Raw genomic sequence first — 16,086 nt, 5'->3', positions numbered from 1 at the left:
GACCTGATGATATGATCACATTTATTGTGCAGTGACTTTTATATACACAGATTTTATACACCTAATTTACATAAAAGAAATAAATTAATCTGCTTTTGATCAACGTGTTCGGTGTCGCCACCGACCGGACGCAGCCAAAATAGTTGACAAGCAAATATTGTGTGACGTGACAGTGAAGGCAGTAACATGAGGTTCAGTCTGTGTTTTTCCAATAGTGTTCTAACACAAAGAGGCAGCTGGTAAGAGTGAGACCTCCAGGATTAGGAGATTCTGCAGGATTATTTAGGTCAGGACACAAAAAGAGGGTGAAAAGCTGCTTTTTCACCTTTTTTTCTGATCAACGTTTAACGATAAGTGTTTGGATTTTATAAACTAGCCAATAAAAAGCTAAAAATTATGTTTAATCGGGCCAATGACATCAACAAATGCAGCGTGGGATGGGAGTTGAGTAACGTTTTAGCATTAATCTCCTTTTGTCTTATTTTTTAGCAGGTATCTGGAAAAAGAGGAGTTAAAAAACAAAGAAATTCAATCTTACAAACTGCATCTTTGACAGTAAATGACTGCTACAGTACAGATCACCGACAGACACACGGATAAAACGCACCATTACGAGTTAGTGTCTTCTTTATAAAAAGTAAATGTTATAGGCGTGAAAAAACTGTCCTGTGCATTTTTAGTGTGTGGAGTAATAAAAGGAGGAGAGACAGATAAAAATGGTCAACAGAAGAGAATATCTCCGAGTTTCATATACACAAACGTTAGATACATCAACCTGCTGTCTTTTTTAGAGGGAAGGAACTGACAGGGAGCCTAACTTTCTACTGCTAGCTTATGATTTACACGGATACAAACTAGAGAGAGAGACATGCCTATGACACACGAGACAACACACCGACTCCCGTCTCCTCTGACGGCGCACGCACACACACACACGCACACACACCACTGGCTTTCAGGGTTTTTCCTTGTTCAGGATGGAGAGGGGGTGGGAAAACAAATAAAAATCAACAAACCTTTGATTCTCACTCCTTCGACACATTTAGATACAATAAAAATATTTTCTTTTCCCCATTTGACTGCTGAGGACTCTTAAAGAGTCGATGCCAACATTTCTCTCCCAAGGAAAAACCCCGGCCCTGAAGGAATCCATCGGCACCGGCCCTGAACATTCGAGGAAAAAAAACCCTGACCAAAGCAGCAAATCGCATCGTGTTTGGGGTGAAAACATGACGATAACACCATGTTCTGCCAAATACAGGAATAAGGAATTTTGTACTTGTTTTAGAATGAGACAATTGTGTCTGATTTGGCTGCTTTTGGGTGAACGATCCCTTTAATCACGACAAGCATGCAGCAACGACTGTACGGCAGCGACGCATCCAGCTCTACAGTACTGTTCTGGAAATGACCAGAGGTATTATTACTATACTTCTATCACAAAGTATTGATTTTTAAACATGGCTTTGTTGTTCCGTTAGCCTCACACTCCCCAGCCTCTCGTGTTCAACAAATAATCACATGGCATCGTACTACCACACAGTAAAGGAACGTCAGATTATTGCACACGAGCACTGAACTTGCAAATGTTCATGCAGAATGACACGATACACTCGGACCGGTGGTTGCTCACTATGACAGATGACCGTACGTTTCTTTGGAAGACTAAAATACATTGTTGTGGTGGGCTGAGACGTGTAACTACGTGGCACTGAGACGACTACATCTCTTGCATTACATCCTAGGGTGAGTCTGAGAGACGGCTGTGATGGCAGTTTAGAATATAGAGTCAATATTAAGAGGGTTTACTGACGATGACTGAGTTACAGTACCTGCAGAGTACAAAAGAGGACGAATCGGGAGCAAGGAACTAACAATCTCTTTCTAGTTCGAGCTAATTCTAGTGAGTGCATTTAATACCTTACATCCATGAGCAACATTCAGAGCAACGTTTCGGTTAAAAGTGCTTGGAAATAATCCAAGCGACAAAAATGTAGAGATGGAGAGGTTCATCTGCTTAAAGACAGGATTTTAAAAGTCAGAAAACACGATCATTTCAGACACATTTTCTCCAACAACTACACATAATAGGTAAGTGTGATCGACGGTTAAGGCGGAACTGTGAGGGAGGGCTGACGGGGGGACAGTGGGGATGGACTCGGTGTTTAATGGAGTGGAGATCCACCTCAGGGGGACTGAGAGCCTGACCTGTAGCTCTTAAAGCTGCCCAGCAGACTCTGCACCCCCTTCTTCACCCGTCGGGCCACGGAGTCGGCGGGCGGAGTGGGCAGGCAGGAGGCCAGGCCGGGTGGACGGGCATCCAAACATTTCTGGTACCGGAGCTTCGGAAAGAAAGCACCTTGAGTATATCTTTTTAAATGAATCGGACAAATGATTGGCCCGGAGGGGGTGTAAAACTCACCATGCAGGCAGCCTGCACGGCCTCGCTTAGACTGGCAGCGTTGGGTTCACACCAGAACATGTGGCAGGTGAAATCTCTGGGACCTTCTGCCATGATGAAAGCAAAGGTGTGGACATCCTTTCCTACACCCATGAAGGACAGGAAGCGCACCCTGCACTCCGACAGCACCTCCTCATCCTGGGGTTAGAGACGCATCGCACACACGACCGACAGACGGATTAACCTTCTGGACGGGATCCAAACGTTCAGTCAGTGTGGTACTTGATACCTGTTTCGAAGTTATTGTGAGGGTGGCTGGTGCAACGTTGACATGAACTGGGATCCAGTTGTTTTTGACTCTGCCGCTCACTGCCGTCTCCAGTGTATCGTTGATGACATCCATACCTGTAGAAACACAATTACGGTGCATCAGATCTCCAGCAGGAAACCATCGAGATGAGCGTGAGAAGATGTGTTCTCACCAACTGGCTTTGAGACCACCTCACTTCCAAGGTAATAAACCTGGAACTGCTGGAAGTTCTCGTTTTTGGGGGCAGGAAATTCTGGAAAGGCAAGATTATAATTGTGAATATCTCTTTTTTTTTTAATTATATTTTTATATACCCTATATATAATATACCTTCGGGGACCATGTGGTTGGCGGGGTCAGAGTTGAGCCTGGTCACTCCTCGTCTGGACGCCTTTCGCTCCATCATGATCTGCAGGGAGATGAAAAAGAATATTCTTCAAGAGTCGAGCCAACACTCGGTTTCTCCCCGTCTTAAATCGCAGCCACCAACCTTTGAGCACATTTCGTGTAAACTGGTAGCGATGTTCTTGGCCGGGGAGTCACAGCGGAAAACGTGACACTTCAGAACTTGGGTCAGGTTGTCACGAGCAACATACGCAAAATCCCTGTTTGTAAGAAAAAAAAAATGAAAAGGTTACTTTTGCTCTGACCTCTGCCAGCAAAGCATGACGCAACAGTTTTAATACCACTTAAAAGGAATCATTAATGTATACCTTTCCCTGCTCATGAGAGAACACGCAGCATGAAGGGGGGGAAAAAAGACAATGTTAGTGGAAACTGAGACAGCAAACAGGCAGACGTCATGTTCACTTTAGCTGTAATGTCGTTGAATGTCCAGAAGAGGGCAGCAGCGCACAATCTGAGACAACACACAGGTACACTATACTTGTCGGGACACACTCCTTAAACAATACCAGACTTGTGAGTCATGAGTAATTGGGAGATTATGAAAGGCATAGGCTCAGTAACGAATGGAAGAAAACTCAAAAACAGAGTAGAATTAATTATTGTGCCGGTAGTAATTAGTTACTCTGCTGCAGCTCTGTAATTTCAGGTTTTTACTTGCACTACATCACTGGAGTAATACATCAAATTTTGTGTTCATCTGCATTTAAACTGAGACACTGACCTGCCGTTGTCTCTGCCAACACCCCATACACGGATGCTGCCGATGGGCTGAGCGTGAAGCAGATTCTGGCCCAGTGGGTCAATCAGCTTCATTGTGTCATTTTCCAGGACCAGCAGCATGTCCTTACCCTGCCATAACACACACACAGATGTAGAAACCCAGATATTTAAAGCCTCTAAAGGCTGCCAGTAAGCCCTCTCACCTCTCCCCAGATGCCAGCCGTGTCGTGCAGGTTGTGTTTGTGATAAGAAAGCTGTCTGATGCAGTTGTTGACAGCGACGCTGCTCTTGCCAGGAGCCATGTCTTCCTCAGACATCTCCACCCAGCCCAGGGAACGCACGGCAAAACACTGACAGAGCAAAGGCGCAGAAAATGAGCAGAGTGCAGGCGGAGGATGATCAAAGCCCGAAAAGGGCAGCGTGTTTACCTTGGTTTCTAAATCCATGCCGAGTGGGGCGATCTTCTCTTCCTCCTCAGACTGAGAGCAGTTATAGCTGCAACGGTTCATGGGGGTGGGGGGGGGGGACAGGAAGAGCCACCATTAGCTGACAAAATCAGCCCGGTTTTCAATGATCAATACCAGCTTGTGCGGAGCATACTTCAGGTTGATTGAAGCGTAACGCAGAGTCGCGCCTTCAAACTCCTTCAAACTCTGGTCAGACGCAACCTCTCCCTCTTCCTGAGAAGATCCAGATAAGAAACAAGTTGAATAATGGAATTTTCAACAAGCGCAGCTCAACAGGGAGCGGTTCAAGAGCAGTCCTTTCACAGCCGCGTGAGTATGTTTAAACCAAAAGGCCCCGGCTGCTGAAACCTGGATATTTACCTTCCACTGGTCCATTTCACCAACTCCCTCATCAGTGCTGGAAAGCTGAGCCCAGGATTCCTGGAAAATCCAACAGCAGTCAGCGTTTCCTGGCTGACATCAAACTGCAAGGGAAACATGCCGCTAAACTCACGTCAGGCTCCTCGCAGGGGGTCGTCTCCAGAGACATTGTCGAAGACATCATGGAGTCCCCGACTTTCCCCAGAGGCGAGGGGGGCTCCCACTGCGTGGTGCCCGTGGGGATGTGCCAGTAGTACGTGCCAGAAGTATCTCTCACCCTCATCCATCCCGCGGGCAGGTCTGTGTCCGTCTCAAATGCACTGGAGTCCCAGAAGGACTCTGTGAAGCAGAAGGTAAAAATAAAGCAGTTATAAAACCCAGCTTTGCATCAATGTGTCATGCGAGCTAGTTAAGCTACAACAATTATAGCCGCTTCCAATTGAATTGTATTCGTGAATCAGATGAATGTGAAGGCAGCACATTAGCTAGTTACCTGCAGGTTGTCCAGAAATGAGAGGCTGAACCCTGCTGAGCCGTTCTCCACATGAAAGCCTCTCATTTCAAAGCATTATAACAGCCAGGTAATAACTCATCTATAACTACAGCAACCACAGGCTGCAGCGTCTGTCTGTCATTCTCTGTCTGCAGCAGCTGCATGTTTTATGGCTAAAAAGCTCATTTAATTTACAACCGTCTGCTCTATAACTGCACTTTTATCATATTGACAGAAACCCATGCATCTGCTGGAGAACGCCTCATGGCCTCCTGCTCTCTGGAGGACACTATTTCAACCGCTTATTTGTGCTCTCTGCTGCACGGCTATGGTGCCGTTACAGTCAATATTACCGTAGTAGATGCAGCCCCACGTGGGGATTTCGGCACAATATTTCACAGCAGTCTGAATTCCGCGGACAAAAAGGGATATTTGAGCTGCGGGTTACCTCTGCTGTCGTTGGGAGAGCCGTCAGCTGTGGTGTCCTGAGACAGCGCAGGCCAGACGGACTCTTCCTCATTGGGCGTCCCGTTCAGGTTGGAGAAGAGGAGGCAAGCGTTCCTCCCCAAAACGCTGCCCTCCTTCTGAGACTCCGCGTGGGCCCGGGGCTCTGCCTCTCCGCCGCCGTCGCCCGACGTCTCGTCTTCGTCCGCCGTCCCTTCCTTCTCTTTGCCGTCTTCTTCCCTCTCCTTGTCCTTCTCTTCTGTGGACTCCAGAGTGTCGATCAGCAGCGGGTCGTTCAGGATGTTCTTGGACTCCTGGCTGAGACCTGCTGTCATTGCTCTTTTGGGAGACTTGGTTCGCTCCTCGTTTCCCTGCTCTTCTTCCTGAGTGCTGGTCTGATTGGGGAAGTCTTCCTGATTTCCATTCTGGCTGATGTTGCAGTTGAGATCCTGGTCTTGTTGGGTCTCGGCTACTTTCCTCAGCTGGTTCTGGCCTTCTTTGACCCACTTGGCATTGTTGCCGGTGGTCTCCTGGTCGCACCAGTGGTTGCTCTCATTCAGCTTGTTCTTTAGGTCCTCGTCTTGTTTTTGTTTATTCACAACATATGACACATCGTCATCATCATGGCCACCCATGGTAACGTTCCATAAAAGTGTTCTATGGAAGAAAGACATTGAACCGTGTTTACCAGACCATCCGTGCTAGCTTAGCATAACATTAACTTGCTACCAAATGTTCAGGCAAGGGTTTAAAGATTGTCAACTGGCGCTGTTGTCACGGATTATATCCTAGATAAGAACAAAACTCGAACCAAACGGAATTTTAAATGGAATCTGAGGCAGTCTTAAGCTGTCCACCTTCCATTTGCCTGCAGGCCATTTTACCTCCCGAGACGACGCTCGACAACGGGCCGATTGTGACCTCTGCACAATATTTGCAATTTAATCCACCGTTACCGAAAATCTAGCATCTATATCCAAACGTCTCTCCAACTACGTGTCACCATCGCAGCGAGAAATAACGGACTCTATCCGCCATGGCCGCCGTCGTCGTCATTTTGGCTAGGCTAACGTTAGCTCCCAGGCTAGCCACCGTTTAAGAGGGGGAGGATAAATGAAAACCGGCACTGTGACACTGATTTATAGACAACAATTTCTGGACTCACCAGCTCCACAAGTCCTCCTTGAGTCTAAATTCTCTCAGCAGCCAACGCTCGCCAGACTACATGTTTCCGTGGGTCGTGAGAGCTCGCTGTGTTACTAGGCGGTTTGATGGACGCTGATGGAGGACGAACTGCGTCACGGATGAGCGTCACAGGCAGGAAGGAGTAGGAGCGCAGCTGGTCAAAATAACTCCTTTAGTCGGAGTTATTCTGGATAAAACCATCCAGTGGTGCAGGCTGTCAATATCCTGCGGTTAAATTCCATGCTGCTGATAGCGAGTGATGCGTGATTCATGCGCGCGTTTATGCTAATGAATATCCGCACGCTAGTTTTGATAAGCAAGAAAACTTTTTTTCCTCGTTCGGATGGATTAAAGTCTGCCATCATAAACAACTCGTATGGGATGAAAATAAATAACTTTTTTTAAATGATTAAATGTGTATATCAAGATTTTTGTATTATACCAATATTTTGCAATTCCTTCCCATGAAAACCTCATTTTCATAAAAATATTCAATGCCAAGTAAAAACTCTTGAGTGTTTAATTTTTTTTTTCTTTTTAATATAATTCTGTATAAATACATTTGTTTATAGTCATTCTTGATTTTGGCTTCAAACTGTGATTCGGCACAAATGAGCAAGCTGGTGGAGGCCCAGTTGATACTGGGAAAGAGGGAAAAATAGACTGGTATGTTAAAAGTAATAGAAAAGAACAAAGATAAATGAGGCAATGACATGAGGGATGGTAACAGCTGATGTCCCGTCATCAGAGTGAGGGGAAAAAGCAACAAAACTATTAAAACTGTACCTTTGATATCAATAAATTACAGTCCGACCACAATATTCATTCCTGGCATGACTCGATGGATTAGCATGAATACTGAGCAACAATACGACCCTTTTCTGACACAGAAGCTGATAAAAGTGTAAAAATCAAAAATGAAAACACAAAGAAACAAACTAGATTACAGCGACACGTTTGAGCAATCTAGTTAATTACAGTATTGCGTTCAACAAAAGGCTCTAAAAAGGCATTTTATAGTAGTCGTCAGGGAAAAGCACTTGTGCTGCGGTCGGTTCCATTTCATCACTGACAGGAGGTTATACTGAGCAGAGGTCACGCTCTATTTTTTAAATCACACTGCAAAGCTGTACAACACACATTGATTTGTCATGCTTACACACGTTTTGCTGCCGATGAGCATTTTCCCCACAGAGACAAGCTTAGATGTTGCTTAACAAATGAAGAATTCTTACTTTTCCTACCCATGATGAGCCCCCGCCCCCCAAAAAAGGGACGGGAACATCTGTGAAGTACAACAGCAATGTTGACCTGCACCGTTTATTTCTGACTGAACTCATCCAAGATGCAGAAATGGTGGATCAAAAAAGACGGGAATAATGCGAGAAGCCGCTGTATTTGTCTCAGAAGCAGGAGCTACAGTGGCCTTGAATGCAGCAGCAGTGGAGGAGTTTAAGGCAATACTGGTAAGCACCACACCACCAACTGGGATGAGATGTTCAGGCACAGGAGGGAAGTTCATTTGTCCTGCATTTTGTCCAGAATTGGCACAATCATGTCGAATTTAGGCCTCTTTGCCGGGTCTTCATTCATGCATATCTTCATCAGCTTGCAAATATGGGGCGATATGCCAGGAGGGATGGTGGGCCTCAAACCTTCAAGGGCCACCTGAGGACCAAAACAGACAAGACTTCAGAAACGTAGGACAAAGCCGGAGTTATTCTGGATAAAACAATGGTCCTCACTACCAATTTGTCATTTTATTAGCCGAAAATAAATCGTGCTGACCTTCATGCCGATTTCCATGTTAGACAGGTCAGCAAACGGCACCTCTCTGGTGACCAGCTCCCACAGCAGGATAGCAAAGCTCCACATGTCTGCTGACCGACGGTTGATCTCCTCGGGCTTCTTCTGCAGAGCTACAGGTCACAGGAATCAACCAGTGTGAGCAAAAAGTACTGACAGTGGGACGCAGGGAGGTCTGCTGCCTCCGCATGTGACCTTGCGACCATGCAATCCTCCGTTACCGTGGTTCCCTGGTTATTTTCATGCTCACTAATCGAATTATGTTTCCCATTTTACTGTTACGCAAGAGGAAGCCATCAGCAGATTATGTCTGTTTCTGCAACTGTCTGGACTTCTGTGCATCCATCACTGAGCGGCTCAGCTGCCACTCTGGATCTGTGCTGCGTGACGGATGCTTACCCTCGGGGGCCACCCATGCAGGCGAGTACATCCTGCCGGGACACTGGAAGGAGAATTTGACGTCCGCCATGCTGATCCTGGCTGTCATGTCTTCATCTATCTGTGAGCACAAGTAACGATGCTGTAGTGCAGTTCTATGCTGAGCGACTTGTGGCTGTTATGAGCCGTTTTGATTCTCACCATCACACTCTTGCTGTTGAGATAGTGACGAGGGATCATTGGTTCAAGCGTGTGTAAAAAGGCCATTCCACAGGCAATGTCCAGGGCAAACTTCACTGCCTGCGTCTGGTCCACGACAAAGTCTGACAGGAGGACGAGAGGCAAAAGTTAATCCACTCAGGCAGACCTTTAATTCAGCAGCCGACGAGACAACACACTGTCCTCGGAGTCAAAGTACTCACTGGTGCCTTCATGCAGGACGTTGTAGAGGGAGCCATATGGCATCCAGTGTGTGATGATGATGGGATGGGGGGCAGGAGGAGACTGACATGCTCCCAACATAGGCAGGACATTTGGGTGGGAAAATATCCTGGGAGGGAGGGGGGATGGAAGGACAGCCAAGGAGACACCCGGAAAAAGTGGGAGACACACAACTCGAATGAGATGCGACAGACGTAACACATAAAGGTTGTTTCAATGCAACACAGACACACAAAGGACAGGAGGGTCACAAAAGTCAGGATCAAACAAGAACCTGAGTTTGGGGTACTCCTCGTTGAAGTCTCGGCTCTTCCTCGTTGTCCAGTCGCGGACTTTCAGCATTTTAACGACGATTTCGTTCCCCTGCCAGCGCCCCTGCCACAGCTTCCAGTGGGAAACACACGCAGAGAAAAATGAGGTGACGCAGCTCTACAATCAGACACATTATCCAGAGTAACCGACGTACCTCCCCAGACTGGTTTTCATTTATCCTGGCCAGAAGAGAGAGCTGTTTGTAGTCAATCCCAGCGTGTTTGTTCAAAGTACCGTTTCCTTGAAAATTAAAACAAAATTTAGTTGGGGTGAAGAAAACAATCACATTACTGGAATGTGGTCGCCCTATGAGGCGGTTTATGCATCAGCGATGGACTCACTGGGTCGAGTTCTGGTGGTGCCTTTCCAGAAGGTGTCCTTGAAGGGGATTTTAGTCATGCTCTGGCCCAGTTTCTCAGCTTTTTCTGTGAGGAGGAAAAAAAGGCAATGATGGACATGAACCATCAAATCTGCATGTTAACATTAACGATCTCTCTGGAGAGATACCTCTGAGGATTTCACGCAGGTGAGGTTTGCCCTTGTCCAGGGGTGTTTCTCCATATTTATTACAGATGCTCACCTGGGCCCCGTTAGTCACAAGATCCTAAGGAGAACACAGTAAAATAGCATTGGTGAGATACTGCACAGAAGGACCTGTACCTGGAACCACCACCAGGGGGAGCACACAGACACACACACACACACACACACACACACCTCAGCCACTTGGTCTTGTCCCCAGAAACAGGCATAATGCAACGGTGTGTTTCCATGTTCATTGGCTGCATTCGTGTCTGCTTTGCATTGGATCAGCTAGAGAGAAATAGAAACAAAGGATTATATGCAAGCCACAACAGCTGGTGAGGGGTTGTTTGGGATGTAGGCAGTGAGAGGCGCCTGCAAACAAAAAAAAAGGGGGGGGGGGGGTTAGGGAGAGATATGCCCTGCCTGTGGATACATGTTTGGAAAATACCTGGCAGCCTTTCTACATCAAAGCCCACTGCACAAGACTCCTGGCTGTCACTTGATTCAGAGTAGAACACATTCTTCATTTTCCTATATAGCATTCTCGTATTTTGACATCCAGACCTGTTCTATTGGAAAGAAATCATCCAAAAATTGTGATGAAGCACTATATAACACGTAGTGCATGACTTAAAAAATAGAGTAGTTGAGCAGGGCGCTGCTCAGTAAAAGTATGTGAGTATGTAAAGTATGTGTATATGGTGCCATCAAACAGGAAATGTATATTCGATGTGTATTTAGTCTGCAGTATTTGGCCTTTTTATATTGGGTACCCTAATCCTAGAATACCAAACCAAAAATAAAACTGAATTAATAACCACAAGTGTTTATTTTACACTAAACAACTGCAGTACAGTGTTATAGAACACTTGCAAATACTCAAATATTAGGAACTGTATTTCTACCAGCTGAGGGAGGAACTTCAAGATCAGACAAGATAATAATTACATCATTAAGTGGTTTCAAAATGTCAACAGTCTATGAAGCAAACCTGAAATCATCCGTCATCGTGTTACCCAAGGAGATCTGTGTCATCAGTGGAATCGATGGCATCGATTTGTTTTCCACAGAGAAAACCAGCAGGTGATGCAGAAAATTGATACTTCCAGTCATGGGAAATATCTAACCATGGGAAATATTAGTAAGCTCGGCACTCTACAGGAAACCTACCTTTCCCACGATGTCACGATGTCCGTGGCTGGCGGCCAGGTGCAGAGGCGTGTCATCGCCCCGGTTCATGACGTTGATGCGGGCCCCCCTCATGATGAGCATGTCCACCACGCTGGAGCGGCCCTCCCGGCACGCCCAGTGCAGAGGGCTGAAGCCGTGGTCGTCCCTACCGAGGAGAGATCAGCACAAATGATGGGTGACCTTTGAAACGCACCGTGGTGGGAACTGCTCCTGCTTTTGGCTCATCGCCCTAGCGAGGACGACGGATAGTGCACGTGGAAAATGATGGTGAAAGGTTCATCTGGAAAAGAGAGAAATGGACCTCTGGGCACTCCTGGTGCAGTCCTTAAGAAGACTTCCTGTTCCATTACACCATTCGGGCACGACTGATGATGCATTCTACTTCCCACATGGGTCTCATTTGTCGTTTTGAAAAACAGATAAAAATCATCCATTTGACCGAGTTAGGCCCTCGCTCTTCCAGTAGGCGGACAACATGATGATGTGATCTGAGAACTGAGGGAGTATTATTGAATGAGCTGGAATCTGAACCCTCTGCCTCCACAGCCATCAAGTCGCTGGCTTGTTCACACACCCAGATGATCTCTGCTCAAAACAGCATCGGGGGGCCCCACAGAGCCCCTCAGTCCTACAACAAGCGTATATCTGTGCGTCTGAGAGCCCTGTTGTCACACCAGATCTAATGTGGGAGCCACTTCCTGTCAGACCAAAAGGCCAAATCGCACAAGCTAATTAGGCTGAGTTTATGAGCCAGCACAACACACTCAATCCCCGAGCACGCCTGTGATTTTATTAGTTTTCTATTAAGCTTTAGGGAGAAGTCGAGTTCAGCACTAACTTCTACATGGATGAATTAGGAGATAATACACACAAATTGAAAGTTGAATAACTACTATTTAAAAGTGCTGTCACTGCTAACTTGAGAGAATTTCGGTCATTAAGTGAGAAACCAGGCCTGAGCCTCGGGTTTCTCTATGTGTTCATTTCTTTTTATAGGATAAGATTTCCCCCTTAAGCTCGCTTCGACCACACAACCACAAGCTATGGTTTTCTCCTCTTGACCCCCCTTCCTCCCCACTGGTGGTGGCCATGTATTTCAGGCCCTTCCACCTGCCGTCTGCACTCAGTTTAGCAGACGGGAAAGCTTGAGGAAGTGCGCCGGCATGTGTCTCTGCGCCGATATCAACACCGCGTTACAAAACCAAGCCGAGATGAGGAAATCCTAATTCAGCATCTACGCTGAAATAACAAGAAAACATTTAGGTGTTGTCTAAACTAAAGTCATCAGCAGTTTTATTAAATAAAAAGTGAACTCAAACTGCTGATTATATACTTATACACATAAAAAATTGCTTTTTGAATATACTGTATACACACGCAAACCTGCTGTTAGGATAAAATGCCGCCATGTACAGACCAAAGAAAACTACAATACTCAAATCATTTAGGAAGTGGCGTGTTGAACTGTCTAATTACAGCCATGGCACGGGGGGGGGGGGGGGGGGTGTTGAGGGGAAATGAGTGGTGATATCTAATACCACTGGGAGACAAATACCGGAAACATGTCAGAGGTGGAGGGAAGATGGGATCTACTGTGGCACTGAAGGCCTGAAAAAAAAAACAGCCACACACACACACACACACACACACACATACACACACACACACACACACACACACACACACACACACACACACACACACACACACACACACACACACACACACACACACACACACACACACACACACACACACACACACACACGTTTGTCTGGTCTGTTTGGTAGATGGTTCCCCGGAGGTCGGAGTGTTATTCCTTGTAAGGTCATTGAGCATTCCACTACTACTCACAGTCTTGGTGTTACATCAGCGTGAACAGCGCAGATCACTGAAGAGCTCATGCAAAAGCACTGACAGGATCAGCTCTGCTGCAGCTTTTTAACAGTAGTCTGAAAATTCTTGCTTGTGTGTTTCACCCACCAGAGGACACATATCATCTAGAAACAGGGAACTTGACATGCAATCAGCTAATGGATGAGACTCGTGTAAAGGTGTTACCGGCCCGCTGCAGCCATCCTAGAACAGTCAATGCTAAAACAAGGCACACAGAGCAAGCGCAGTGCTCCCAATATCTGTGATAATTGTCTAAAAACTGTTACTCTTGAAATCTCAACCATCATCTCAGCACAACAGATGTTTGACGAAGGGGGAGGAGAGGAGAATAAAGCTCAGGGAGGCAATGATGAATGCCTTCTTTATATGCTTTCTCTGAAAACAAACAACAGCAGTTGTAATTTAGGACAAAACAGCAGGAAAAAAAGCTTCCTGGGTTCTCAACACTTTTAGACTGGTCATGTTTTGGGTTTTTGTTCCAGTGTTGGGTGAAAACAGAGAAGATACTTAGCTCAGACGGGCACTCGAAACCATTCGGCAGGAATTATAGGTTAAAAAAAAAAGATTAAATGTACAACTTTAATTCCATTTTTGACTGAACTGCACACATTACTGACTGCCATCATAGCAGCTTCCTGCCCAGTGTCACGCTCTTCCACTACTGTGCTGACATTCTGGACAAACATTTTAAATAAACAGAGTCACGAGGAAACGGGTTCAATCGCAGGCCACAATCTCACGGGGGACTTTAAAAAAGGCGCTCTGGGCGTGCACGACAAAGCTGGCTCGATCAAGCTCCATTATAGTGGAAGTGACTTTTCCACAGATGGTGAGATACCGGTATAAATGGAGAGGAAATTAGCATTTGGCATGAGACGGCATTATTTGGGAAAGCAGGACGAACTGGCAACAGAAAGTGAAATACTTCTAAAACCCTCTCTCCTGGAAAAGTGTGACAATTGTTACATATGGAATAAAGCATAGGATAAAAGGGATTTGGGATCCTGAAACCATCCCGCCGACAAGAATACACACAAGAATCGATAAAAGATATCTCACCCTTGATTGAGGTCATTCTCGGTGTTGTCCAACCATAAGCGGACGGCCACTGCATTGCCTTCCCGGCACTGCGTAAAAATATCATCCATTCTTCTGGCTGTGCTCTTCTCTTATGATGCACCTTTGGATGTTGCTGCAGACCTAAACTGAGACCAATAAGAGAGGCAAGCTAAAGGTTTCAGGGTCCCGGCCAGCATCAGTTCCTCAATAGGGAAAAATGAGGAATAATTTAGAGCATATACAACAGGTCCAACACAAATTCTGTTTAAAAGAGAGAGAGAGAGAAGAGATTTCTCTGTTAGAACATTTTTCTGTGTTCTCTCCACTACAGTAATTAACAATTTTTCATGTTCAAGGGTTCTTACATTTACCAAATGATCAGTCAGGAAAGTTATAGAGGCAAACAACCCCTCTCTTTCAAATTTAAAGACATTTACCTGAAACCCAGTTTCAAATATCTGACTAAACATCACAAGTCATTAAAGAGCTGCAAAATCTCTGTGCACATTTTATGCGTTCAATAAAAGTTCCAATAAATGAAACACACTGTGCTATTGAAGATCATTTTTAATACGCCAGGGAAATGTAGGTGAAATGCAATCACGTTGGGTTTTATGACGAAAAACCCCTTGTAAAAATGTCTTTTAATAACTTCCCTATTAGCAATTTTTACAGCAGACTCACTGATGTTAGCTTCAGTGCTATCTGGCCAACACAAAAGAGCAGCTTTTATGACCGTCTTAAATTTGATTATAGGGTTTCTTTTAAATACAAAATCGTAGTTTGCTATCGTTACCTTGATAAAGTAAAAGAAACAATATTGGCCGCACATCCAGCTGTATTTAACAAAAGGAGAAACAGGGAGGTTCGGCTAGCGAGCTAACCGTATCTCTGATTTGACGCTGACATGAGATGAGCGCTTCTACAACTTTAACGACTTTATCATTTCAACAGCCGAAACCAGAAACGAAAATCTGCGACAACCTTACCGTATAAATTGCCCTGTTGTTCAGCATTCACAGTGGAGGTTAGAAGGATCGCTATGTTGACTCAAGTCGGATGAATGCTGGGGACATCCACACCCTCACCGCCGTCGTAGCGACGTGCTAACGTTAGGCAGCGGAGCCAGCGTCGCGCCCCCTACAGGCAACCCGCGGGACTGCAGTAACTATTCACCGCCTACAGTCATGTTTTTTTATACGTCCAGATTTCAGCTCTATTTCTGTAAACATAACATAGACGTAAAATAGATTGTAAGGTTATTCATTCCAACTTTTGTGTGTTGTTATTGTGTAATTCACGTAGTAGTGGCATCCTTGGTTACCATGCAATTCCATGTGCAAGCGCAAATGCGACTTATTTACTGTTAAATCCCGTATTTCAGATGAACAGAATTTATTTAAATTCGAAACACTGAAAGGAGCCTAATTTGCAGAATTGCCATTATGTTAATAAAACAGCCAATACTGTACATGGTTTTTGATTGTTTGTTTTGTTGTTGTTTGTTTGTTTGGTTTTGGTTTTTGAGGGTTTGTTAATTGCTTTGTTTTCCTAGTTTGGTTGTGCGTAATTGACAAGTTTTAAAACAGTCCGTTGGCTTTAAATAGTTTAATGCAATGTAGTTTCACTTATTGATTTGAAATAATATTTGTATTGCTTTTAATGACATATTTTACTAACTGGTTATAAC

At 45.3% G+C, this 16,086-nt stretch overlaps 2 protein-coding genes across 6 annotated transcripts; both read right to left on the bottom strand.

Moving 5' to 3' along the window:
• Positions 1 to 7,009, bottom strand: apbb1 (amyloid beta (A4) precursor protein-binding, family B, member 1 (Fe65)). 2 transcript variants are annotated; one of them, XM_011608568.2, is made up of 15 exons: positions 6,769 to 7,006; positions 5,608 to 6,260; positions 4,800 to 5,005; positions 4,667 to 4,726; positions 4,440 to 4,519; positions 4,268 to 4,334; positions 4,043 to 4,189; positions 3,841 to 3,968; positions 3,425 to 3,430; positions 3,202 to 3,316; positions 3,042 to 3,120; positions 2,884 to 2,964; positions 2,691 to 2,806; positions 2,423 to 2,599; positions 1 to 2,342 (listed from the first exon to the last, which is right to left on the bottom strand). In XM_011608568.2, the coding sequence occupies exons 2-15, from the start codon at positions 6,236 to 6,238 to the stop codon at positions 2,187 to 2,189; spliced, it is 2,049 nt and encodes a 682-aa protein (XP_011606870.1). In that variant the 5' UTR covers positions 6,239 to 6,260; positions 6,769 to 7,006; the 3' UTR covers positions 1 to 2,186. The 2 variants fall into 2 exon arrangements, with proteins under 2 accessions (XP_011606870.1, XP_011606871.1); XM_011608569.2 differs by lacking the exon at positions 3,425 to 3,430 and having other exon boundaries at positions 2,187 to 2,342; positions 6,769 to 7,009.
• Positions 7,010 to 7,306: 297 nt separating this feature from the next.
• On the bottom strand, positions 7,307 to 15,533 carry LOC101064916 (integrin-linked protein kinase). Of its 4 annotated transcripts, none has more exons than XM_011608570.2 (13): positions 15,386 to 15,530; positions 14,397 to 14,657; positions 11,421 to 11,586; positions 10,443 to 10,538; positions 10,233 to 10,329; positions 10,067 to 10,150; positions 9,880 to 9,965; positions 9,688 to 9,797; positions 9,395 to 9,522; positions 9,174 to 9,295; positions 8,994 to 9,093; positions 8,577 to 8,707; positions 7,307 to 8,456 (listed from the first exon to the last, which is right to left on the bottom strand). In XM_011608570.2, exons 2-13 carry the CDS (start codon positions 14,483 to 14,485, stop codon positions 8,307 to 8,309), a joined length of 1,359 nt encoding a protein of 452 aa, XP_011606872.1. In that variant the 5' UTR covers positions 14,486 to 14,657; positions 15,386 to 15,530; the 3' UTR covers positions 7,307 to 8,306. The 4 variants fall into 4 exon arrangements, with proteins under 4 accessions (XP_011606872.1, XP_029699286.1, XP_003968610.1 ...); XM_029843426.1 differs by having other exon boundaries at positions 8,307 to 8,456; positions 14,397 to 14,542; positions 15,386 to 15,533; XM_003968561.3 differs by having other exon boundaries at positions 8,307 to 8,456; positions 14,397 to 14,537; positions 15,386 to 15,532.
• Between the last annotated feature and the right edge of the window lie 553 nt (positions 15,534 to 16,086).

Source organism: Takifugu rubripes, chromosome 11, assembly GCF_901000725.2.
Source record: "Takifugu rubripes chromosome 11, fTakRub1.2, whole genome shotgun sequence".
Lineage (NCBI taxonomy): Eukaryota > Metazoa > Chordata > Actinopteri > Tetraodontiformes > Tetraodontidae > Takifugu > Takifugu rubripes.
This window is presented reverse-complemented; position numbering and strand designations above follow the sequence as displayed.